Here is a 23,771-nt window from a genome sequence, read left to right as displayed (position 1 = left end):
TTACTTCATCTCGCACCAACACAGACGCCTCCCCACCTGAACCCTTCTCCTGCTCCTGTCTGGCCCCCGACCATGGACTGGACGCCAACCATCTGCACTCCTCCACCGCTGGCATTGTAGAAGTGGGGCAATACACGTAGAGCGCCGTGCTGTATGACCTGCAGACATCCGACACGCTACTAGCGTCCATCAACACACCATCGTCAACACCGCCATTACCCCCCGAGCCGCGCCCATTGCCCCCCGGCAAGGCCATGATCTCCCTCCGCATCCGCAGTATAACACCACAACTATAGCCGCACTCACCAGAGGATGCCCATCGAACGAACCGACCGAAATAACCCACGGCCGCTGAAGCCGACGCTCGCCAGCACCCGAACCGCCGCGAAGACGCCCTTGACCCCGAGACTTGCCGTTGCGCCCACCGCCTCCTCCACCGTCAGCTCCTCGAGCACCCGCACCGCCCGCACCAGCAATGGCACCACGCCCAAGGTTGCGGCCCCGGCGCCCTCGCACAACGACGTGACGCCCATCAAGCCCTTCCTGAGCAGCAATGTCACGCCTCGCTCCTCCACGAGGAAGTCACGGGTCGGCGTAGACAGCGCTTCGTCTACGCCCAGCGGTACCCCCTCTGTTACCCCGAGCAGCTCGCGACCAGGCTCCACGGTAGACCACCACGCCAGGGAGCAGACTGGCGGATTCAGCGGGCACAGCGCTGTTGGAAGGAGCGGTTCATCAGCGGTAGGGGGGCGACCGCGCAGCACACCGGGACCAAGCAGCAGCCATGTCACGCCGACCCCGAGGCCCTCGCTCTCCATGTACAATACCGCTCCGTCCGACGCTGGCAGGAAAGACGCTTCATCCCTGTTCTTCCATGCCAACGACGCACGTCCGCACGAACAACCAGCACCGGTACTGGCACCCACGAAGAAGGCGCCTGCATTCTTCTATGCCGACGGAAGACAGGATGAGCCCCCTGCGAAGCCCACCGTACCATCGCCACCGCTGTCGTCCCTAGGGAGATCCCAACCCGAGAGCAAGTTCTTCCATGCCGATTCCCAACCCGAAAGCAAGTTCTTCCACGCCGACTCCCTTTCCGAGAGAAAAGACCGTCAGCCGATTCTCACTCCGCCGCCTCCTACATCTCCAGATCTGCTCCCGCCCTTAGAAGGCGGACAAGGGGGGTCGCTTCGCCCGCCTTCGCCTACAAAGGACTTTGCACATCTCTCATATCGCAAGGGAGCCTCTCAGGTCCGGCCAGCCCTCAGTAGAGGCAGTTCAGGAAACTCCGCTCTCGCCATGTTGACTGGATCGAACACGCCAGATGTGTCTGATGGCCCCAGACGGAGATCTAGCGTCGCCTCCACTATAAAGCGAGGGCATGTCAAGAGCTCCAGTCTGTCGTCCATCGACTCTGTGACGAGTGCGAAGAAGGCATCGACTAATGAACCATCCGCCATGCAGCCAAGCCCACTTCAGACTGAGAATCGTGCCTCCCTCCCCGATGATGCAGCACCTACGCCCGCTCGTCGCTACACCGCATTCTCCCCTGTTGGATCCCCGGTATCAGCAAGTCCAACGCGAGACAGCAAGAGGAACAGTGATAGCAAGAGCGCACTCGAGATGATGAACGAACTTGCTGCCAATGCACGAAGGGAGCGTAAAGTGCTTGACCTCGAAATCAGCAACTCTTCGCTCCTCGCCATCAACCGGTCATTGGAAAAGGAGGTCCGAAAGCAAAAGGCGGAGCTTAGACGCTTCCGTCGCATGAGCCGAGCTGGGCACTTCTCTGCTGATATGGCTAGCTCGCCTCCTGAAATTTCTGCCATTGGCTCTGGAAATATAGGGGACCTGTCGGACATGTCTGAAGCAGAAGAGGAGGACGAAACACCTGAGGAGGAAGAGGAGGATCCAGAGGATAGCGAGTCTTCATTCGATGAGGGTGCTCTGAGCCCGAGCGCTCAGCTAGAGCGAGACGAAGCACACCGCTCACGTGACGAGAAGCGTCTCCAGCTCGACCTCTCCAAACATCGCGAGATGTTGAACGACAGCCAGAAGATGAACCAGAGCCTTAAGAAGTGTCTCGGGTGGACAGAACAGCTGATCAAAGACGGCCAGAAGGCGTTGGAGTACAAAGTGCACGTCAGCGATGTCAAGATTGGTGGCCGTGTGCTCGTTGCGGAAGACGACGACAACGATGCCGCCGAACCACAGGAATCTAGGGGTCTTCTCAGCCCCTGGAGTCCAATTCACAACGCCATCGACGCTCTAGACTCGCCTTTCTTCCCTCAATCCGATCGCGTCATCGACCGGGACAGCGGTATAGATCTCGAAGGTCTCGAACACATGGATCATCACAGCGATCACTCCCGAGCAGCATCGCCTACGGACGACGGACAAGATCAGTCTAGAAGTCCTGTCAAAGAATTCCGTCCCAAACTACCCGGTACATGGATTTCCTACGCAACGACCCGCGAGTCCGACCTAAAGAAACACGAGACCCTCAGTCCCCTTGGCTCCCCCTTCGAAGAACGGATCAGATACCTCCACGCGTCGATTGACGCTCTGGAAGCATCTTCATAACCACACACGCATACATACGCACGCACGCACAGCTCACACTTATCTCTCTCTTGCTTTACCAGCTTTGCACATACCCACCTTTTCTTCTTACTTCATCTTGCAGCATGCATAGGGCACCACGGCGTTACACCATAAAGGACATTTTGCATTTTCCACCTTACTTCCAAACCGGCGCACAACGGCACAATGCGTCGAATGCGATTTCGACGCCCCCCACGACCGTTTCCTTTGTTTTTCTTTTCCACTTTCTCTCACGGCCGCCAACATATATACATACATACTCTCGTTCAACTCCAATAATGTTTTTGAATCTACGGCCTACGTCAACAATCTTGGAAAAGATCTTGTCGTCTGGCTGTTTTTACTTGGGCTCGTGTCTACGCGTGTTGTGTGCACAAAGTCAGTTCGGTTTTTATGATACCCCCCACAACTACTACTACTCAGTTGCGAGAGAGAGAGAGAGTTTTTATATAAGAAATCTTTACATAGCCAATATACGTCGCTTTTACACTTTGGAAGAACCTTGTTGGGATTTAGTGTTGCATGCGCTTGACGGTTATTGGGATGAGGTCGTTTCAACGCGTTACGTCGCTTGACTTTTGGTTCAGCACACACTTGAGTACGACACTTTACTCGATCACATGACCGTCTCTCCTGTTAATCCCGCAATAGATTACTCCAGCGTGCGCAGGATGAGAACAACATCGAGTCGAATATCGACCAGAGAGAAGAATGAAGAACATGTGCTTCCATTAAGGCATGGTAAGAACCCGGTCTATGTATAAACCTCTCTAGTGAAATCCATTAATCCGTCATGCACCCCTCTATCGAGGTGAGAAATTCGTTAGCACAGAAGCCAGCCTTGATCTACGGGTATCAGAGCAAAGAAAGAGCAGTGGAAAGAGTAATGAAGAAATGACGATGATCTAAGCCCAGTAACCGAGCAGAGCCATCAAACCTGATATTACGTTAGTATAAAGTCGATAGTATGGGGCACGGACAAGACTTACCAGCACCAAGAACCATAAGACCAAACGCCTTGAGCGTCCTACTAACAGGTCCCTTCTGCATATACGGACTAAACATAAACTCATGCGCCATAAGCTCCACAAGACCCGTGTAAATCAGAATACCAGCAGAGATGGAATCGAAAACACCATTCGTCAACAGCGTAGTCCTGCTCTCAGGCGCAAAGGACTGGCGCACGCCCAGACCAATAGCAATGGCAATGGGGGTCGAGATACCGTAGCCGAGACCAAGGAAGTACGGGGTCCAGCGCTTGGACGCGGGCCAGGGGACTTCCGCAAGACGGGTTCCCAGACCGAGGCCTTCGAACATTTGGTGGAAGACGAGGACGATGTAGAGGGTGATGAATTCCTCGCCGGCGACGGCAAGGGTGAGGCCGATGAAGATGGAGTGGAAGATGACACCGAATTCGAGGATGAAGACGGCGGTTAGTTGCGAGGCGTAGCCGTCTGGGACGAGGGGACGGGGGGCCATGTCGGACTTCAGCTCGGCTTCATGGTCGCGTTGGTGGCCGAGGTGGTCGTCGCCGCGGATGTTGTGGTTGCCGCTGCTGCCTCCGGTGCTGCCTTCGAGGTCGTGGGCTTTGTCGTCAGCGTGGGCGGCTGGGGAGATGCCAGTGGGTTCGTGGCTGTGGCTGTGGTCGTGGTCGCTGCCGAACTTGGCGTAGCGCATTGTCATGAGCTCGAGGAAGAACATGAGAAAGAGCGTCATCAGGGCGATGCCCTCGGGCCAAGGGTACTTGGCAATAACACCGGTCAGACATTCGTTACCGAGAGCCTCGTTTGCTGGGGCCAGGAGATGGATGAATGCCGTTGTGATGATGACGCCTGAACCGAAGTACTTGGCGGCGAAGAAGACCCAGTTGGGGACCAGCTTGCTACGGGAACGTCTTGCTAGGACGGGGAACATGGCACCTGTGCGATGTTAGCATGCGAAGATCGGCATGGTTTCTTGTACACACCGAAGCTGGATGCTACCAGGATGACGAAGATGGATGAGATACGGGTGCCCATGCGGCCATCGTACTCGTTGTCGCCGCCGCAGGTGATGACCTCCTCAGGTTGTGACTCTGCGCCGTCATCTTGACGGAGGACGAGACGTGCAATATCGAGGGCGGTAGAAGCCATGTTGGTGTATAGAACGCTGGCAACTGAGTGAAGAGTAGTGATAGCACGGAATGTCCGTTTGATACAAATTTAGACAAGATGTACTTTAATATTGTCGATCTCTGGTTGGCGTGGACCCGAGTGACCCAGATGTTTGGTAATGGTTCAGTGGAGAAGCAACCCTTGGGAGAAGCTTGGTTCGGCTGGGCGTGTCTTGTGCAGTCTTGGGTAACAACAAGCACTATATATTGGATCCTTTGAACGCAATCAAGCACCCTGATGGACAGATGGAAATGCTTGACGGTGCTTTGATGGGTCTTCAGGAAGGATTCACGGAGTACGGAACTGGTTGGACGTGTGAAGGCGGGCGATATACCAGAAGGGTCTTACTCAGAGTACCCTGATGGCACGCTAAGGGCAAATATTCCACTGGTGCATAGCTTGCAGAGCCTATGGGGTCCAGTATAGCTGTCACCCGTGGGGGGAGGCGTATGTAAAGTGCCTTCGAGAGCGCGCTGAACGTGGGACTTTTTCAATCATGGTGTTGGTGTGGCATGTGCGACGCTGCGGTTGTTACGATGCGGCGAACGTGCGTTCAGTAGTAGTCAGCCGCAATCCTAGGCCCGATTCCACTTACTTGAGCTAGGACCTGCCGAAACCTCAACAGGCCCACGTCTACATCAATCTCTGAAGCCGCATTGCCGCATGCCTCGACCGAGGGACATGAAGGCGGCAGCGCGATGCCCGTATTACACGACCTGGGCCTTCGTTCAAATACGAGACGGGCTGGAATAGACGCAGTGGTTCAAAGACAAGAGTGTCTGGTCACCGGCGTCGCGCGGTACTGCAGGATGCGGTGCATCTACTGCAGACACTGATGGAAGATACTGGCCGCGTTCCTGGCTGGAATGAAAAGTTGAAGTCGCTAGCTTGCGCGCATTCAATGCTGAACTTGAAGTGCAACGGCGCAATCATTCCGACTCTTCCGAATTCCGAATGACAGTTCCTTACGATGCAGGCGCCCAGATCAGAAGGTACGATCAAGCTGGCGCTTCGAAATTGCTGAAAGATCTTGAAGGGCAATTCCGAGCCGTGCCGGAACCTTGACAAAGAAGATTACCTTGACGACAGCCAAAAAGAGGAGGCGGGCTACGCGGTGGTGAGACTTACAAAGCCATCAAGTACCGAGCAGGTAGCCGACAAGGCCTGGCAGGCTTGCGCGAAGATCTATACATATTGGTGAAGCGGTGGAAATCTTCTGTTCAGCTGATGAGGCTGTCGCGATGTACCTGCTTGGCGCATTGCCAGATACAACGTACAAGGCTGTCGATCTACGCAAGTCGCAGTACCACTTGTAGCAGGTAGCTGCATCTAGGTTTGGCCGGCCGCGCTGATGTGAGGGTGTACAGGCGTATGCACTCCGCCTTCTCCGCACTGCCGCGTGATCCGGTGACATGTACCTAGGTATTGTCTCAACACATGAGGTGATGGACGGCGATGCGCGTCTACAATGAAGAGTCGTCTGGGATGCTGGCTATAAAGTGCAAAGCTATGCACTTCGGGCCGTTCGGCTGTCGAGTAGCTCTGGATGGTTGGTCCACATCACACCACCGTGAGGGGCTGTGGACTGACGGAATGTAAAACGCGCGCCAATGTACAGTGGGCGGGGTCGCGTCGCATATACTCGGAGTACAGCTCGATGGGCATGGCGATGTCAGCAAACTCGATAGAATCGAGGCGATCGTGGGACCCATCCATGAGACACATGCCGGCGCACGGAGGAGGAGATCGAAAAGTTAATACAATCGGTGGTACTGAAACCGGTTTGCCAGGGCTAGAATGGGAGCAGTGGGAGCTGCTGGGGGCGTGCACAGCGCGTTGCTGTGGGGAACATCCTGGACGGCTTGGCGTGATGAAGCACTGATGATGTACCAAAGTACCTCTCGCCAGCCAGCCCGCCCCACCCCACGAGAGCGCCCAATGTCGCAACCACATGGGCAGAGTGGGTGAATTGACAGCCAGCTTGACAGCGCTGCCATGATTACAACATGTTCGCGCAGCCGGCGGAGACCCTTATTCTGAAGCTCCAGGCGCAGAGCTGGCGTTGGCGCATCCTTGCTTCTCACGCAGGCCGTAGCGGGAACCAATCAATAGTGCATGCCGTGAGGGGCTATGACGTCTCGATTCCTGTTTCGTATAGCTCCTGCCGCAGCTCCAACAGGTGACCGCATAGCTGCCTAGCTTCTCCTCTTTATAACTCCGCCTCGTCTCACCCTCTTCCTGCTTCTCATTGTCAACTCTCCCATAGATCCCTCAGCACCAATTGTTGCTGTACAGGTCCCGGAGTCCCATCACAACACCAAACCGCCATCATGATTGAGGAAGTCTTGAAGAAGACCTCGGAGATGTTCCCGCTGCCCACCGCGACGGCCTCGTCGCTGCCTTCGGTTGCTCCCATCCCAACCGTCGCCCCCGGACCTGAGCCCACCTACGAGGTTGCCGGCGATGCTGGAATGAAGACCCTCTGGGTCGTCTTTGTTCTCATGCTGATCGCCTCTGCCGGTTTCACCGTCATGTCCTGGAAGGTGCCTTTGGTGAGTACCATCTGGAGCTACTCCAGACAGCAGATTCTAACACCCCCCAGAACAAGCGCCTCTACCATGTCATCACCACCATCATCACCCTCACCGCTGCCCTCTCTTACTTCGCCATGGCCTCCGGCGCTGGTGTCTCCCTCAAGAAGGAGGTCGAGCGCGAGCAGCACGACCACGTCCCCGACACCTACAATGTCGTCTACCGCCAGGTCTACTGGGCCCGTTACGTCGACTGGACCATCACCACCCCTCTCCTGCTCCTCGACCTCGGTCTCCTTGCTGGCATGTCCGGTGGACACATGATCATGATGGTTGTTGCCGACATCATCATGGTTCTCACTGGTCTCTTCGCTGCCTTCGGTACTGAGGACACTGCCCAGAAGTGGGGCTGGTACACCATCTCGTGCATTGCCTTCCTCTTCGTCTTCTGGCACCTTGGTCTTAACGGTGGTGCCAACGCCCGCGCCAAGGGTGACAAACTCCGCGGTTTCTTCATCTCCATCGCTGCCTACACCGCTGTCCTTTGGACTGCCTACCCCATGTAAGTTTCATGAACACTCACGCTTCCGATTTCATACTAATCCGTTCCAGCGTCTGGGGTATCGCCGATGGTGCTCGCAAGGCTAGCGTCGACACTGAGATCATTGCCTACGCTGTCCTCGATGTTCTCGCCAAGGCTGTCTTCGGTGCCTGGCTCTTGGTTGCCCACGCTAACATGCGCGAGAGCGATGTTGAGCTTAACGGCTTCTGGGCCAACGGTCTCAGCCGCGAGGGTGCCATCCGCATTGGTGAGGATGACGGTGCTTAAATGTACCTCATCAGCACAAATGTCTTACTCTCGTGAGCATGTCAGCTGTGTCATAGCACGAGTACAGATTGATTCGACAAGCATGGTTCACCTTGACTAAGAGGGCCGGAACCAGTGACCAAGATGGAAAAAGCGTACGCGGCATGTTCAGCTTCTGACTGTCCTTTAGGCAGTATCTCTCCTCAATGATGTAACTTTCTCATTACCGGAGTTGGAGGCTTGTCAATAGTCACGGATTGGACGCCCATAATATGGACGTTTCATAGTTAATGCGATAATGATATTGATCTCGAACTCTCTTCCATGTGAATCCGTGCCGGCTTACCGCCGAGCTCTTCTAAGCTGCCGCACCAGTACAATGAACAATACGAGTGATGTAATTTGGCCCTTTAACCCTTTGACCTCATCTCATCTCACTTAGTGAGATGTCTTGTTCATATGTCTATATAGTTGGCATGCTTGGCTCGTTGTTGAAGTCACTCAACATCGATACCTTCCAGCATCACCAAGACCAACCATGTTCTCCTCACTCTTCTCCGTCGCTGTCGCAACTCTCCTGATGCAATCAGCATCCTCATCGCCTCTCACGACACCACCTCCTTCTCTCTCTCCCACGCCATCGCCTACACCTTGCACCAAGACTGTCTTCACATTCCCAGATATCCAAGTCGGAACCTGTACCTTTAACGCCACAACAACGACGTCTACTGTTTTCACCGACTGTGCCGGATGTGCGCTTGAGACGATTAACCTCGGTGGTCTTGGACCGGTACGTACTCTTTATACTATTCTGGCTATTGGTGGATCTAGTAAGCTGACTGTGGTGGTGATTTGTGTAGGCGTGCGCCGCTGTTACGACGGTTCCGGGGACGAAGACTGAGACTGTTACGGCTTGTCAGTCGGCTTAGGTTGAGATGAGTGTGGGGTGTGAGGTGGTGGTAGATGATGGTCGGTCTTTTTCTTGTAGCTTTCTTTGGTGTTGATGTTTAGTATGAGATGTAGGATATTGTATACAAAGAATATGCCTATACTCCTCTGTTCCTCTCTTCAGAACACACCTTCCGTGACTGCTCTGTTCATCCAAACACTCACCCATATTTCCAAACAGATGACAGAAGTTAACTATAGTTAGCATTGACGTTGTCGTACAGGCCGTTCTCGTGTAGATTCAGCTTAGCGTGTTTGTCGTTTAACTAGTAGTAAAGCCGGCCAACGCCGTAATTACCCACTCATGCACTTGCGCCCCAGATGATCGACCGACCGCAGGTAGCTGCCCAAGCTATGGGTCCCCCCATCTGTACTGCAGCCTCACAACTGCGACGCTGCACCTTTCGGCGCCTTGAACGAGGAAAAAACGTAAAAAGACTCATCCGCCGCATCGTGACATCAGGCGGCTGGGGTGCATGGACGCTCTGGCGGTCAGGTACGGGCTTCCGGCTGACGCGAAAGCGAAATCAAGGCAGTGGCTGTGTACCTGGATGACCCCCCAAACACAATCAAGGGTAGGAGGGAAGGATGAATGACAGCTGTTGCCATGGCAGAATGTCAGATGAAAAAACCTCGGGAGACAAGAATGTTTTGTTTGTCGCTCATCCGGCGTGCGTAGGTGACGCCCGTCACACACCTGACGCGCTTCCAAGGTTTGCTCATGCAGGGATGTGCGGCTGCCCCGCAACCAAGCCGCGGTCGGGGTGGTGCGGTGCAACGTGATGGGGAGGGAGCTTGGAAGCTCAGGCAGGCACCCGACAAACCAGCTTGCTTTGCTGCCCTTCGAGTGCGGACAAGTACAAGTACCTGGGAGCTAGCCCATACCTGCAGCTTCACAAGTTCCCTTTTGATCACACACACTCACTCACTCACTACTTACCACTTGCTCGACTTACTTACTTACTCACTCAACCTCAATATCGACGAGCGAACTGACGAATTACTTCCAACATGGCGACTGAGGATATCAAGAACGAAAGCGCGGCTGAGGTCATCGTCGACGAGACACCCATCTCGCCCGTTCGCTCTCTGGACCGCCGGAACAGTTTGGAGAAACATTTGCAGCATAGGCCTGAGCCGCAGGATCTGAAGAACAGACATATTCTACTGGATACTACGACTGCTCCGTACGTCCCTTCCCCTCGCCATCCCTCCCTACACCATCCGTCCGTCACACCACCCTTCTACCACCCATCCACCACCCCCACCCCTAGAACCCACGCTCCGAACCCTCCACTAACACCCCCTCCCCTTCTTAGTGCCCTCCAAGCCAAAGCCCTCGAACTCGAGCGCCAACGCGCAACCGACCAACTCAAAAAAGGCCTCAACGCCCGCCCCGAACGCGCCGACCTCATCGAGCGCAACATCCTGCCTGCCTCCAACGCCGCGCCTGCCCTGCAAGGACACCAGAAAGAACTCGATATGCATATGCGCGCGGATAATTTGGAGAAGGGGTTGCAGGCCAGGCCGAGCCCAGAGGAGCTGGTTAAGAAGGGCATTTTGGATGAGGGGGAGATTGGTAGGGAGTAGGGGGAGGGAGGGGGGTAGAGGAGGAAGCAGGGGAGGGTGAGATGGATGGGGGATGTGCACAACGATACGAAAATGCATTCGGCGTTGGTGGCGAGATGGAGAGGGGAATTGTACGGGGTTTTGCTTCGGCATTGAGTATCTGCACAGTATATATATCACGAATTATGGAATGTTTCTTGCTGATACAGTCATTTAGTAGCGTTCGCATCTCACACACCCTCACCATCACAGTATTCAAGTCACAAAACTCAAGAATCTGTGCAAAGAGCGGCACGAAGCCCATGACTTCATTACAACATGTCCAGGCTACTAAGCTCCAGCCGCCTAGCCAACCCCAAACAGTAAATAAACCAGCAAACATCAATTATCCCGAGACCAGTCGATCTAATGACCGACCTTCTCCTCCCTGACCACAGTCGCATTCTTAGCGTCCATGTCATCAGCGTGGTTCTCACGGTCCGCCTCCATGTTCTTAACCAACTCGGTGATACCGAAGAGGTCGTCCATCTTCTCGAGCGACAGGCCCTTGGTCTCGGGAATGAGGAACCAGACGAAGATGAACATGGAGAAGCAGAAGGCGCCGTAGGTGAAGAAGGTGCCGTAGCCGCCTTGGCCCATGGTGGCCATCATGTTGGGGGTTGCGCGCGCGACGACGAAGTTGAAGAGCCACTGTGGGGTTTGTTAGTTATGTGTTCTTATGTGGATGGAGGGGGGTGTAGGATTAGAACGAACCTGTGTAGCAGCGGCGATGGCAACGTTGAGGGAGCGGAGACGAGCGGCGGGGATCTCAGACACGTAGATCCAGCATACAGGTCCCCAACCGAACTGGAAGAACAGAGCGAAGAGGAACACGCAGACGAGAGCGAAGTATCCGGCTCCTGGTACCGGTTCGCCCATGATCGGCGGGTCGACGCGCATGTAGATGCCAATGTAGAACATGGCCATTCCCTGTGCAATCGATGTCCAGAGGAGCGAACGGCGGCGACCGAGAGAATCAGCGGCGAAGATGAGGAAAGCGAAGCAGCCGACCATCTTGACGATGCCGTAGATACCTGTGGCGAAGAGCTTGACGGAATTGCCCTTGAGACCGAGGGCGGCGAAGATCTGGGGCGCGTAGTAGTTGATGGCGTTTGTTCCGGTCATCTGCTGGCAAATCATGAGACCGATGGAAATGAGAGCACGCTTCCGGTTGCCAGGGATGGTGAACATCTCTTTGAGAAGGTCCTTGACGCTTGCACCCGCAACGAGCATACGCTCGTGTTCAAGCTGGTCGGCGATATCCTTGATTTCGTCCTGGACGTAGGCGTGCGAGTGCGGTAGGTTGCGCATGCGAGCAAGGACTGTGGTAGCTTCCTCCCATTTATCCTGCTTAGCGAGGAAACGAGGGGATTCCTTGTTCAGCGCCATGCAGCCGACGAGGAGAACGGCGGGGAGAGCCTGGAGAGCAAGAGGCACGATGTAGACTTGTGCGCCGCCGGAGAGGTGCATGAGGGAGCCGTAGTTGACCCAGAAGGCGAGGCAGGTTCCTGTGGCGATGAAGAGTTGGTAGAGACCGGTGAGTCCACCGCGGATACCACGGGGTGCGTTTTCGGAAATGTACAGAGGGACGACCATGGAGGCGCCTCCTACACCTAGTCCAGCGATGAAGCGGCCGACGTACATGGCTGCGAGGGCGCCCATGGCTACGGCTTGGATGATGCAACCGACGATGGTGACGAGACCGGCGATTTGGAGGGCGGTCTTGCGGCCCCAGCGGTCGGCTACCCACGAGGCGATGAAGCAACCGGCGAAACATCCGGCTTGGAGGGTGGAAGCGATGTTGGCGTTCAAGTTGGCTTTGCCGACTTTGTCAAGGTTGGTGATGTTGTATTTGCTGCGTGGATTGTCAGTGTCGCGGAGCGATTGGAGTGAAGAAGAAAGACTCACTCCTGGAACTCCTTCAATTCAAGCACACCGCCAATGGTTCCGATATCGAAACCAAACAACATGCCACCAAAACAGGCGGAACCCGCCATGGCGAAAGCGCGCCATCCGTAGATCTCGTGAGGGTCGGATTTGATGGAGTCGTTCTTGACGATCATGCGAATAAACTTCGCGCCGGTGGATGGAGCTGCCATGATGTCGGGTAGATCGGGGGATGCTACCGTGTCGGTGGGAGTATGAATCTATCTTCTCGTCAGTATGTATGACGCATGGAGAAGCTGTTGTGGGACACAAGGACCGAATACATACCGACAGACAGAACGATCAAACCACAAGCTTGACCCTAGACCAGACGCTGGTGTATAGCACACCAGGTGTCGTTCGAAGAGAATAGCGAGAGAAGAGTGAAGGTCTCCGCAGATTGCTGGTCTAAAAAAGCTCCCCAGTGGGATGTGCATGGCCATGATATATAAACAGCCAGACGGTACAGCGGCCCATGCGCTATCCTCGCAGCACTAGCTCCTTGCTCAAGACGGGGTAACTCGCCTGGTCCGTCACCGCGGTCTTTGCCCCATGGCTGGCCTGCAAGCTATCGTGATCCTCCATCAACCCCGGACTCAAGACCCCAGACTCCACGTTTCCACACTGCTCTTTCTCTCCACACACAGCGAGAGCTGCTGCCGCTAGCCACACAGACAGGGTACCCAGAGCATCAGATGAACGTCCCTTTGTGGCTCCGGCCAATGGGGCACATGCAGGACGAGCGCCGCACTCTGTCGAAGCATGCTTGGTAGTGAGATAGCCTTGGCTCGGCGGAAAGCACGCGGTGGGATTAGTGGGAGCTATGAAAGGCCGTCTTGGAAGTGCCAAGTCCTGCTCTTTTTCCGTCCAATTGACGGCTGGGTGGCGTTGCGAGTTGGATTGCATATCAAAGGGTTGCCAAGAGTAATATCTCCAGGTTCGATCACGGTCTGGGGTCTCCCCCCGCTGTCCTTCCGTTTTCTTGCGGGGGCGTGGAATGGGAAGCAACGGCCTGCGACCTTTCCGTGTTGGGCAAGGTGAGTAATCCGACACATGTCTTCTCCCCGCTGAGGAAGGCGCTACGGTTGTTGTGGCTATTTATCCGCGTATTAGACCTGCGATGGGGTCGGGGCGAGGGATGCCCCACGGCCGCGCCGACGCGTGATGGGTCGAGCACGAGGCGTTGTGGATGACTTGTGGAGTGGAACGGTTATGGACGTCTGTGGCCTGTCGAATTTGGTCGTGGGGTGCTGGTCTACTTGTCTACTTTGTATGTGTTCAGGCTGATGAGAGAGGGTTCGGGATTGTGTTGGTACGATCTTGCACCGAGGTTGCGCATCACCAATACGTTGCATCCGTCACTTAAACCCAACAACCCCACGAACGAAGAGAACAGCGTCAAACATTGGAAAGACTGTGTGTCTGTGATTGTGCTCGACGACGGCGAAATCGAATACCGAACTGGAGTCAAGCCTTTCGCCTCAGTACGCCCAATCCGCTGCCTGCATCTTGTTCTACCGTCTTGGGGTTCTGGGCTCCTGGGCATTAATCGGCTGCGCTTAACACCACCAATACGCATCCACCCGCATCTTACATCAAGATTCTTCCAGGCCAAACTCATCGCCAAGGAAGCCTGAACATAATCGCCCGCGCAGCGGAGATAGCGGAACACGGAAGTTGGCGTTGCGATAGCCACCGTCAAGTCAGTGATCGTCACGTATTGTTGTCAAGCCACTCGCAGAAGCAAATACCGTTAGGTCACACGAAGCATGGCGGCGAAGACGGCAAACGCCAATCGGGCGTTCAACCTCCATCCTTTCTCCACGAATCCGCTCAAGACGCGCGACGATGTCGTTGCCGCTGTGGGCTCACTGCTGGATCCCCTCATTCCGGGTTTCTCACCCAACAATGCTTTGATCAAAGTAGGCAGCACGGGTACACGTTTCGATGAGACAGGTGCGCAGGTCGAAGGTTTCGCTCGCCCGCTATGGGGTCTTGCGCCTCTGCTAGCTGGGGGTAACAAGTATGCTGCAACGGACAAGTTTGTTCAAGGTCTGATCTCTGGGACGGATCCTGAGAGTCCGGAGTTTTGGGGGTATATGGAGGATACGGATCAGAGGATGGTGGAGGCGTGTCCGATTGGATTCACGCTTGCGGTTGCGAATAAAGAGTTTTGGGATCCGTTGACGGAGAGGCAGAAGAAGAATGTAGAGACGTGGTTGGGGAGTATGAATGATAAGAAGATGCCGGACACGAATTGGTATGATGGCCCTTTTATTCCTTCACGTCCCCTTGTCGTGTGTCATGAGACGTGATATTAACGTTCTGTCAGGCTCTGGTTCCGTGTCTTCGCCAACCTGGGACTCGAGAGGAATGGCGCAAAGTGGTCGAAAGAGCAACTGGAGAAGGACATCAAACAGCTGAACACGTACTACCGCGGTGACGGCTGGTCCAACGACGGACCTGATACCTACCGCCAGATGGACTACTACTCCGGCTCCTTCGCGATCCAATACCTACAACTCCTCTACTCCAAACTCGCCGCAGACATCGACCCAGAGCAAGCTGCAGAGTACAAAGAGCGCGCACGCATGTACGCCCAAGACTTCGTCCACTTCTTCGACCCCGAAGGCCGCGCCATCACCTTCGGCCGCTCACTGACCTACCGCTGGGCCATGGTCGCCTTCTGGGGCGCAATCGCGTACGCAGACCTCGAGCTGCCCGCCCCCCTCTCCTGGGGCGTAGTAAAAGGAATCTGGATGCGCAATCTCCGGTGGTGGACAACGCAACATGACATTTTTCAATCCAACGGCATGCTCACGGTAGGTTACTCGTACCCCAACTACTACCTCGCGGAGAACTACAATTCGCCTCAAAGCCCGTACTGGTGCATGCTCGCCTTCGCCTGTCTCGCAGTCCCTGAATCCCACCCCTTCTGGACCGCAAAGGAAGAACCGCATCCCTATGCCAACACGCGCGTTGTGCGTCCGCTACCTCACCCCCGTCAAATCGTGTGCCGCTCAGGCGGCCACAGCTTCATGCTTTCCTCTGGCCAATCCTGCCACTACGCCATCAAGAACAGCAACGCAAAATACGGAAAATTCGCCTACAGCGCCGCCTTCGCCTACTCCGTCTCCACCGGCTACCAAGAACTCGAGCAATTCGTGCCAGAATCCCAACTTGCCTTCTCCGACGACGGCGGCGAGCTGTGGAAGATGCGAAGAGCGCTGAACGGGGACTCGTCGATTGAGAACTTCGATGGCGTGCCCGTGCTGGTGTCGAGTATGAAGCCTTGGGGTGATGTGGAGATTACGTCGTATCTTGTGCCGCCGGCGGAAGAGACGCCGAACTGGCATCTCCGCGTCCATCGCGTGACGTCTGGTCGCGATATCAAGAGCGCAGAGGGTGCGTGGGCTGTGTACGGAGCTCGCGAATCAGACGGCCGTCTTCTCACCGAATGGAACGGCACACTGCGTACACTTGACACGTCCATCCCCGAGGGCGGCGATTCAGACTCTACATCCGCGTTCGCGGCTTCGCCCCGTACGGGCGCAGTGGGTATCGCGGATGTTTACCAGACGAACCGCGAGGGAAGCGTTATTCTTGCAGATGCGAATAGTAATCTGCAGGAGAGTAGGACGGTGTTGCCGGTTCTGCAGAAGGATGTTAAGAAAGGGGAGACGGTGTGGTTTGTTACGGCGGTGTTTGCCATGCCGGCTAGTAAAGAAGGGTGGAGGGAGAGTTGGAAGGAGGGCTGGGAGAAGAGACCGGCTGTGCCGGGGTGGGTTAAGAGTTTGATGGAGAAGTAGAGTGGTGTGTATGTTTCTGGTGTGGCTGGTTGTTAGATAGTCTTACCTAAAACGGACCTGTTGTATGGAAATATGCTTCTCGGCTTTCTATTTTTGTGGTTTTATGGAGTGTATAACGATGAAGTTTATGTGAGTGAAGTTGTAATGAGTACACACAGGTACATGTACACTAGCGCCCATCTGCTCGACTGATATAAGTAGAACTTACTGGAGTATAACAAGGATGCACCGTCACCACGTATAATCCACGATGCGAAAAGACTAGTGTACCCTACCATTATGGAGCCTCTTCCCTACATGCAATCTTTTGCTTTTGATACTATACTCCAGCCCATGAAAGAAACAAAACGAACGAAAACCAAGGGTATATCCAGGCCAAGAAATTTCCGAATCCAATGCATGCCAAATTTTCCTTTCCGCCACCAAACCGCCACCCGGACCTAACCCCAGCCTCACGTATCCCACGTCCCCCTCTCCCTCACGCGTCTCGCATCCCTCCTCACACCCGCATTCGCACCCGCACCCCTCCCCCCATCCCTCCCCCCAAACCCCTCATCCTCAAAATTCATAACCCGATACCCATCCCCCAACACCGTACTCTCCCTCCCTTCCCTCCACGTCCCCATCCCCCCATCCCCATCCATCCGTCTATCCCTATTACTCTCACTATACCCCGGCGGAACCGGCCACTGCATCTCCCCCTCCCCGTCTCCCTCGTTCTCCCCCGAACCAAACGGATAGTGGCCTATGTCTGTTGTCAAACTAGCTGTATGGCTGCGTGAGTTGGCGTGCAGGGATAAGGGCGGTGGGAGGAGAGACGCTTGTTGCCGGTCTATGAAGTCGTTGGTGTGTCCGGAGTTCGAGTAGTCGGAGTCTGTGAGGAGGAATGTGGCGTCTAGGCGGGAGGTGCTTCGTTGGGAGGGGTGGGTGCGGTCGCGGTCGCGGGATCGGGGGCGGGTGTTGGCGTGGGAGTTTGGGAGAGGGGGGAGGGCGAGGGAGTCTAGGCGGGGTGGGGAGTAGGTGTCGTTCCTGTTGATGCTGTTGATATTGTTGTTGTTGTCCACTCGATCCCGAGCCGCCCTCGGGCCAAAAGTCTCGCCTTGTAATCGCGGTTTGCGGTCATGGAATTCATCCTGGATGACCTTCTCGTTTTCGCGGCGCCGTTCAAATTCTTGCCTGAAATGTACACCTGCGTTGTGGGACAAGGAGAGGTTATTAATCTTCTCGCCGAGACGACGAATGTCGTTTTGCATCAATGTTGCGCCGTCGAGATTATGCGACACCGCAGTCGGAGGCGGCGGCGGAAGAGCGTGTTGAGGCGGTGGACTGGGGAAATTATGCGCGGATATCTCCGCACGTCGTGCTTCTTGGTGATCGTGGTGGTTCGTACGCTCGTTCGCATTGGTTGATGTGGCTTCGAGTTCCACGGGTGCGGACTGCGCCGGCATGGGGTCCCAGGCGCGCTGCCAGCACCAGGATCGTTGTTGACGGGCTTCTAAGTGCTCGATCTGGCCGTTGCTTACCCACTCGGGCATGCGCTTTAAGTCGGTGTTGAGGAAGGAGCGGACGCCGTCGGTGTGTCTGAGACCCTGGACATCGACGGATAGGGTTGAGAGGACTTGGAGGATGCCGTAGAGGAGGACCCAGCGTCCGAGACGGGCTTCGCGTGGTGACATGTGCTTCAGGTCGGTGGTGAGCTCAAACTGTTCAAACTTGTCTATGAGTGTAGATCCTGTGGGATGTCAGTACGTGCCATCGAAGAGCAGTACTATGTTAATTACCGTTGAAGTTGACGTCCAGCTTCTCAATATTCGTTGCATCACTGAAGATGATGGAGAGCTGCAGCTGTGCCTTCGCGTCTTTCGTAGCATCCTTGGGTTTGTCCTTCTTCAACGACGAAAAGAAGCTTTTCTTCTCCTTGTCTTTACTCGTCTTTGGCACTTCTCTTGGAAGTAACGGGTACGGATGCGGGATATGCGCATACCCATTCTTCGCATCGTAGGTGACCAGCATGTCTGTCATCCCCAGCTCTGGCAGGTCTGCCCTGAAGCTGTCGTTCTTCCGATGAGCCATTTCCCACTTACGGGAGGCCCGCTCTTCCCGAGGATTCCATATCACCTCCCTATCGACGAAGTAATCATACAGCGAACCAAAGTCTTCTTGCATGGCGTTTACAACCTTGCGATTAAGCCATGTCTTGTCGGAAGTCGGCGGCCAGTTGCCGTAGATGCGTGTGAAATGCCCGATAAGGAACTGGCGAAACGATTGATAGCTTTGATAGACTGGGCTGTTCGCGGTCTTCAACCTGTCCTCCCAAAGATCACCGAAATCAAACGTAGACAACTTTTCCTCTGCTTCCATGACGCGCAACTGCAGCGTCTTGGCAGCCAATCCAAGGTTCCGCCTTGTGACTACTGACAGTCGCTTAAAATCTGGATGATCCTCGATTTCCTGCGTCATGACACCAGCCAGGTGAACAAAGCTTTCGAGGTAGCCCTGTCGCCACTTTACGCTATCCTGTTCTGCCCAAGCCAGAAGCCCTAGAGCTCGTCGGATGTTGTTGCGCAGGTCGTCAATTCCATACCGGCCAAGATATTCCACTATCATCTGCACGCTTCGCTCTCTGGCTGTCATTCCAGAACGTGTGTCCGTGTCGAGATCGTACATGACGTGTATTTGAGGTTGCAGCGTACTCAGCATATCGAACACGTCCGATCCAACTATGGGTTTGCCGTGCAGCATGGCCAGGAAATTACGAATAGCAACATGATGAAGTCTTTGTGCCTGTGGTGTCTTCACGTTGTCAGGCGCAGTAAACCATATCTCGTGAGTTGGATTGCGTTGGAAGCCCTGCTGGAAAGGAGGCGGTGAGTTAGGTTGGCGTCCATGAGAGGCCTCAGATGGATGGTAAGCCCTAGAAGTAGCCCGAGAATCTATACTGGTATGTGACTGATCAATGTCGAAGGGCGGTGGAGACCGACCACCGGGTGATGTGGGTCCTAGCATTCGTCGTTGTGCTGGCTGTGGGAAATTCGGCGAGAAAGGTTGAGATGGTGAACTTGCATTTTCCGAGAGAGCCCAGTCATCCACGTCGTTATCATCGATGAGACTATACAGCAGGGCGTTGCTCAGCCAGGTGGATCCCGAGTTTTGGAGGACATCTAAATCTGCCCGAATTGAGGGGATTGGGTGGTCCTCGTCTACTTCCTCTTTGAAGTATATGAGTACACTGCCGTGTTGCATATCTTCGTCATAGCTAAACCCGGCGTATGGACGCATTTCTTCTCTTCCGTCGGTCCATATCTTGAAGTTCGACCATGTTTTCTGGTCAGGCGGAAGAGCGTAGGAACCCGCTGACGACTCAGATCTGAAGACGGGAGGGCCAGGTGAGGGCGCGACGGTCTTCTTGATCGGCACTCCTCCACCTCTACCACGAGGCGCCTTTGTGTCTTTGCCCTTTGCCTGATATTTTATCTTCTCTTTGCCTTTCGAAGATGTGTCTGAGACTGACTCTGCCTTTGATGATTTCGTTGGCGGAGGTCGGGACCCAGAGGAGACGTCAGACGGAAGGGTGGCTAGTCGCGGCCTGCTACCGTTTCCGCCATCGTGTGTAGAACTACTCCGAGATGTTGTATGGCTGTTGTTGCTGGATACTGTAAAGGAGCGTGTCATGCCACTTCTCGGATTGCTGGGGTTTGGTGATGGACGCCATTCCGCAAACCCATCTCGGCTTTCCTGTGTGGCTTCTGGCACCTTTCCTTTTACAGCAATTTTCTTTTCCTTTTTCTCAACTTCTTTCTGTTGTACCTTGCGACTACGAGCGCCTCGTGCTGACATGTCCTCTTGAAGTCGATAGCGAAATTTCGATCGGCGACAGGCTGTATGACTTGTTCAGACAATGTCGCTTGATATTTCCAATACACCCAAGGTTCTGTCAGTTCCTGGCAAGGGCTTCGAAAGATTAAGAGATACGTCGGGAGGCAGTGGAAATTGACTTGGAAGATGCAGGGGTTCGCTTCCTCGTATATTCGGATGGATGCTATATCTGCCGCGTGAATCCAGACACGGAAAGAACGAGATGCGCCGGCTGAGAGCGTGGTCGTACTTGATTAGAAAATGACGGCTGAAAGAGTGCAATGGCATCAAAATGTACGGAATCGAATTGGCAAGAAATTCCACACGCGCGTAGAAAAACGCGAGGGGTAAAAAGGGTGACAGCTATGCGGTACGGAGTTGTATATATTGAACCTATTCTCGAAAACCCATGTCCGCTCGTCCCGCCGTACAGGATGTGGAGCACAGGGCAGTAAGCAGTGATCGAAAGCGGTCTGGCTGCTGATAAGGAACGCATCCTACCGAGTTGCTGCAGGTTTATCCGCGAAGCGAACAGCCCAGCACAATGGCAGTCCCTATTGCGGACGAGGTGCATCGTGCGTGTGGAGAGACCAATAGCGACCCCAGTGTAATGGCTTGGATGGCAGACAATGGCAGTCTGTGATAAGTCCGGCTGATTCTTGTGCTTCTGGGCGGTCAGCACATCCCATCACCATGCAGCAGGAAATGAAAAACAATCCTTAGGCGCAGGCGAGGATGCAAAGGAAGAGCGGCACAGGCGAGCGGCGTGAGATTTGAACGTGTAGGTGGTCCGCGGTGCTGCTCCATAACGTCCGGATTCACGCAAGGTATCCCTTGTGTTTGGGGCGCTCGGCCCACGGCGCTGGGTGATGAGCGCAAAGACGTTTGGTCGGGTCGAATCTCAGGTGATTGCTGGCTGTCAACGGCCGCTTGCTCGGCGGTTCTGCCCAGCATCCACGAATAACGTCGACGCCCATGTGCCGTCTAGGCTGAGGGAAGCGGGTTGGGCGCCGACAGCTGTCTAGGCCCACTCTCAGCTGCGGCGTGTGTTGTTGTGGTTCCACGCGAAGCAGCTAATGCGCATTGAGCAGCGAGCAGCGAAAATCAAAGCATGGCAGGATGCGAACACATTCTAGTACTCCGGCGTGGTTTGAAAGCGTGTTCTACCGCCGGCGCATGGCGTGTTTGAGGTGTAGGCGTAGGATGCAGTGTTTTGGTGTTGTGGTTGGCTCGAAATGAGGAAGGCACGATCCAGCCACACAGTACCAGCCTCCCCCGCCTTCACCAATACCCACCACCCGAGCAGACATCCCACTTTAAAGTATACATCCCGGTTTCCATCGACTATACGTCACTCCGCAACACCGCGACCGTTCTGCAACCCGATCGCAAAGCAAGACGCATCCTGGTCTGTTGTCGCTGCAGGATCTTAAAAGCGCGCTGCCCTGCATTTCCTCAGCGCCTTGTCGTCGTCTTGCATCTCTCACTTGGTCGCATCGCACCTGCCTCAATACACGGCATCAACCAACCGTGGTTCAGCTGACAGCCCCGACCAAAGCAAGCTCGTCTTCCCACGAAGCATCTGCGGTACCTGTCAACTGCATCATGTCGTTCTCCGGACTATCCTTCATCTTTTGGCGCATCTTCCAGATCATCACCCTCATACCTGCGCTGGGTATGCTGGCGTGGTTCGTCGATTGGTACAACAGCCGCAACCTGCTCACACCCACGTCCATCCTCGTTCTCTTCATCGTATCCGTCCTCGGCGCAGTATGGGCTCTAGGCACCCTCTTCCTCTACACGCGCGCAAAGCACTCGGCCAAATTCGTTGCCTTTATCGACCTTCTCTTCATGGGCGCCTTCATCGGAGCCGTCTACGCTCTGCGCGGCATTGCCGATGCTGATTGCACCAACTTCAGCAGACGTGGTGCTTACAGCGCCGACTTGGGTATTGCTACTATCAGTGGAACTGGATTCGGCGTCGACACCAACCGCCAATGCGCCATGCTCAAGGCCTCGTGGGCGTTTGGTATCATGTAAGTTCTACTTTTCGAAATCGAAACCATCCCCGAAACTAATCTCTGTGCAGGAACATCATCTTCTTCTTCATCACATCCATCCTGGCCCTCCTTGTGCACCGCCACCACCGCAACGACCGTGTCGTCGTCAAGCGCGAAGTCCACCGATCGCGTCACGGCCACCACTCCCGCAGCCCCCGCGCGAGCCACAGCCGGAGCCGCCGCAGCTACGTCTAAGAAGAAGACGAGAGCTGCATGATGAGGATTATCACGGGTACTGGAGTTGGGGTTTGGGAACATCTGGCAAAAGGCCATGGTCAGATCTTTACGAATTTCTTTGGACATATTCCCCCTTTGATTTTTGGTAATTGGGACGCTGGGATGCAAGCAACGTGGTTACGAAGTTTGTTACGAGGATATATCCTGGGATGTTATGTAGATTAGCACGAATTTTGTAGATAATTGCTTCATTTGGCCTTTGGTCGCGAGCGAATCCATGCTCTGAACTACAGCGAAATGAAATGTCAACAACCACTTCCAACAACAATGTTTAGCTCACAACAAGAATTTTGCTGCCCAATGTGCGATGACAAGCAGGCTGACCATGTTGCGAAGTCTCTTGTACCAGGATGTTCGTTGTTCGCCATTGGTGACGTTGACTCGCATCGCCTTGGTTCTTGCACCCCTCCAGTCCAACCCTCGTGTCAGCGCACTAACGCATCCGACCAATTCCTGCCCGTCAAACTCGAAATACATGGTAATTGGGTTTGATATTTCTACAGATGCGTCGCGCGTTACTCCATGCAAGCCCTCATATATGCAATCACACCTCATCATGATACTGGTACAATGCAGTCTTACAGTCCATAACCACCCCGTCTCTCTACCACACTCTGCACAGCGCCATGCCACCCAACTGCCGCTCCACACATTCCCTCGCCTCCAGTATCCCCCGATCCGTCGTGACAAACATGCACTCTCCCGGCCTCGTCAAACCCTTCACATAGCTCGACTCTCTTGTCCGCGTAATCTTAGCCAGATCCTCACTCGTCAGCCATATCCTCCGTGTGGGCTTGGATATCAGCTTCATATTCTTCAGGACAGGCTCGTTCTGCCAGTACTTCAGGCCGAGCCATAACCGTCTCCGCGCGGGGTTCTGGGGTACGTGTATGTCGTGGACTTGTTCGGCGCCGAGTGGTGACTTTTGTTTTGTGCCGGCGGGGGCGTCGACGGGGTAGGCGAGCCAGGGCTCTTCTGCAAGCTTCTGGGCCATTTGCTCGTGTTGCTCTGGGTCTTGCTGCGTTTGGAGCAGGAAGGGCTTGGGTGGTGTGGGCCCGCCGAGGGTGACGGAGGAGAGGAAGCCTTCGCGTTGGAGGCCGAGTGCGATGTTGACGTGCATCTTGGAGACGGGTATTGACGTCAGTCCCAGGCGGGCTTTGGACGCATTCTGCATGTGCGAGCAGACGTGGGCGAGGTTGACGAGAGACATGTTGGCGGGTGTGGACGTGGGA

At 54.8% G+C, this 23,771-nt stretch overlaps 9 protein-coding genes across 9 annotated transcripts; 5 read left to right on the top strand and 4 right to left on the bottom strand.

The window, feature by feature from the left end:
- Positions 1 to 312: 312 nt before the first annotated feature.
- J4E78_009010 (uncharacterized protein) lies at positions 313 to 2,583 on the top strand (the record flags this gene model as incomplete). The annotated part of the gene is made up of 1 exon (XM_049369608.1): positions 313 to 2,583. One exon carries the CDS (start codon positions 313 to 315, stop codon positions 2,581 to 2,583), a length of 2,271 nt encoding a protein of 756 aa, XP_049218569.1.
- Positions 2,584 to 3,509: 926 nt separating this feature from the next.
- J4E78_009009 (uncharacterized protein) lies at positions 3,510 to 4,736 on the bottom strand (the record flags this gene model as incomplete). Its single annotated transcript, XM_049369607.1, has 3 exons — positions 3,510 to 3,541; positions 3,594 to 4,523; positions 4,571 to 4,736. The coding sequence occupies 3 exons, from the start codon at positions 4,734 to 4,736 to the stop codon at positions 3,510 to 3,512; spliced, it is 1,128 nt and encodes a 375-aa protein (XP_049218568.1).
- Positions 4,737 to 7,087: 2,351 nt separating this feature from the next.
- J4E78_009008 (uncharacterized protein) lies at positions 7,088 to 8,117 on the top strand (the record flags this gene model as incomplete). The annotated part of the gene is made up of 3 exons (XM_049369606.1): positions 7,088 to 7,309; positions 7,360 to 7,850; positions 7,901 to 8,117. The coding sequence occupies 3 exons, from the start codon at positions 7,088 to 7,090 to the stop codon at positions 8,115 to 8,117; spliced, it is 930 nt and encodes a 309-aa protein (XP_049218567.1).
- A 1,938-nt stretch (positions 8,118 to 10,055) lies between these two features.
- J4E78_009007 (uncharacterized protein) lies at positions 10,056 to 10,634 on the top strand (the record flags this gene model as incomplete). The annotated part of the gene is made up of 2 exons (XM_049369605.1): positions 10,056 to 10,231; positions 10,364 to 10,634. The coding sequence occupies 2 exons, from the start codon at positions 10,056 to 10,058 to the stop codon at positions 10,632 to 10,634; spliced, it is 447 nt and encodes a 148-aa protein (XP_049218566.1).
- Positions 10,635 to 11,018: 384 nt separating this feature from the next.
- Positions 11,019 to 12,751, bottom strand: J4E78_009006 (uncharacterized protein; the record flags this gene model as incomplete). The annotated part of the gene is made up of 3 exons (XM_049369604.1): positions 11,019 to 11,303; positions 11,367 to 12,507; positions 12,561 to 12,751. The coding sequence occupies 3 exons, from the start codon at positions 12,749 to 12,751 to the stop codon at positions 11,019 to 11,021; spliced, it is 1,617 nt and encodes a 538-aa protein (XP_049218565.1).
- Positions 12,752 to 14,347: 1,596 nt separating this feature from the next.
- Positions 14,348 to 16,387, top strand: J4E78_009005 (uncharacterized protein; the record flags this gene model as incomplete). The annotated part of the gene is made up of 2 exons (XM_049369603.1): positions 14,348 to 14,838; positions 14,911 to 16,387. 2 exons carry the CDS (start codon positions 14,348 to 14,350, stop codon positions 16,385 to 16,387), a joined length of 1,968 nt encoding a protein of 655 aa, XP_049218564.1.
- Positions 16,388 to 16,839: 452 nt separating this feature from the next.
- Positions 16,840 to 20,059, bottom strand: J4E78_009004 (uncharacterized protein; the record flags this gene model as incomplete). The annotated part of the gene is made up of 2 exons (XM_049369602.1): positions 16,840 to 18,119; positions 18,169 to 20,059. 2 exons carry the CDS (start codon positions 20,057 to 20,059, stop codon positions 16,840 to 16,842), a joined length of 3,171 nt encoding a protein of 1,056 aa, XP_049218563.1.
- Positions 20,060 to 21,847: 1,788 nt separating this feature from the next.
- Positions 21,848 to 22,497, top strand: J4E78_009003 (uncharacterized protein; the record flags this gene model as incomplete). The annotated part of the gene is made up of 2 exons (XM_049369601.1): positions 21,848 to 22,278; positions 22,332 to 22,497. 2 exons carry the CDS (start codon positions 21,848 to 21,850, stop codon positions 22,495 to 22,497), a joined length of 597 nt encoding a protein of 198 aa, XP_049218562.1.
- Positions 22,498 to 23,143: 646 nt separating this feature from the next.
- On the bottom strand, positions 23,144 to 23,749 carry J4E78_009002 (uncharacterized protein; the record flags this gene model as incomplete). The annotated part of the gene is made up of 1 exon (XM_049369600.1): positions 23,144 to 23,749. One exon carries the CDS (start codon positions 23,747 to 23,749, stop codon positions 23,144 to 23,146), a length of 606 nt encoding a protein of 201 aa, XP_049218561.1.
- Between the last annotated feature and the right edge of the window lie 22 nt (positions 23,750 to 23,771).

The sequence above is a fragment of the Alternaria triticimaculans genome (genome assembly GCF_023758025.1).
Source record: "Alternaria triticimaculans strain BMP 0046 chromosome Unknown scaffold_18, whole genome shotgun sequence".
Lineage (NCBI taxonomy): Eukaryota > Fungi > Ascomycota > Dothideomycetes > Pleosporales > Pleosporaceae > Alternaria > Alternaria triticimaculans.
Note: the sequence above shows the minus strand (reverse complement) of the source record. Positions and strands in the feature narration are given on the sequence as shown.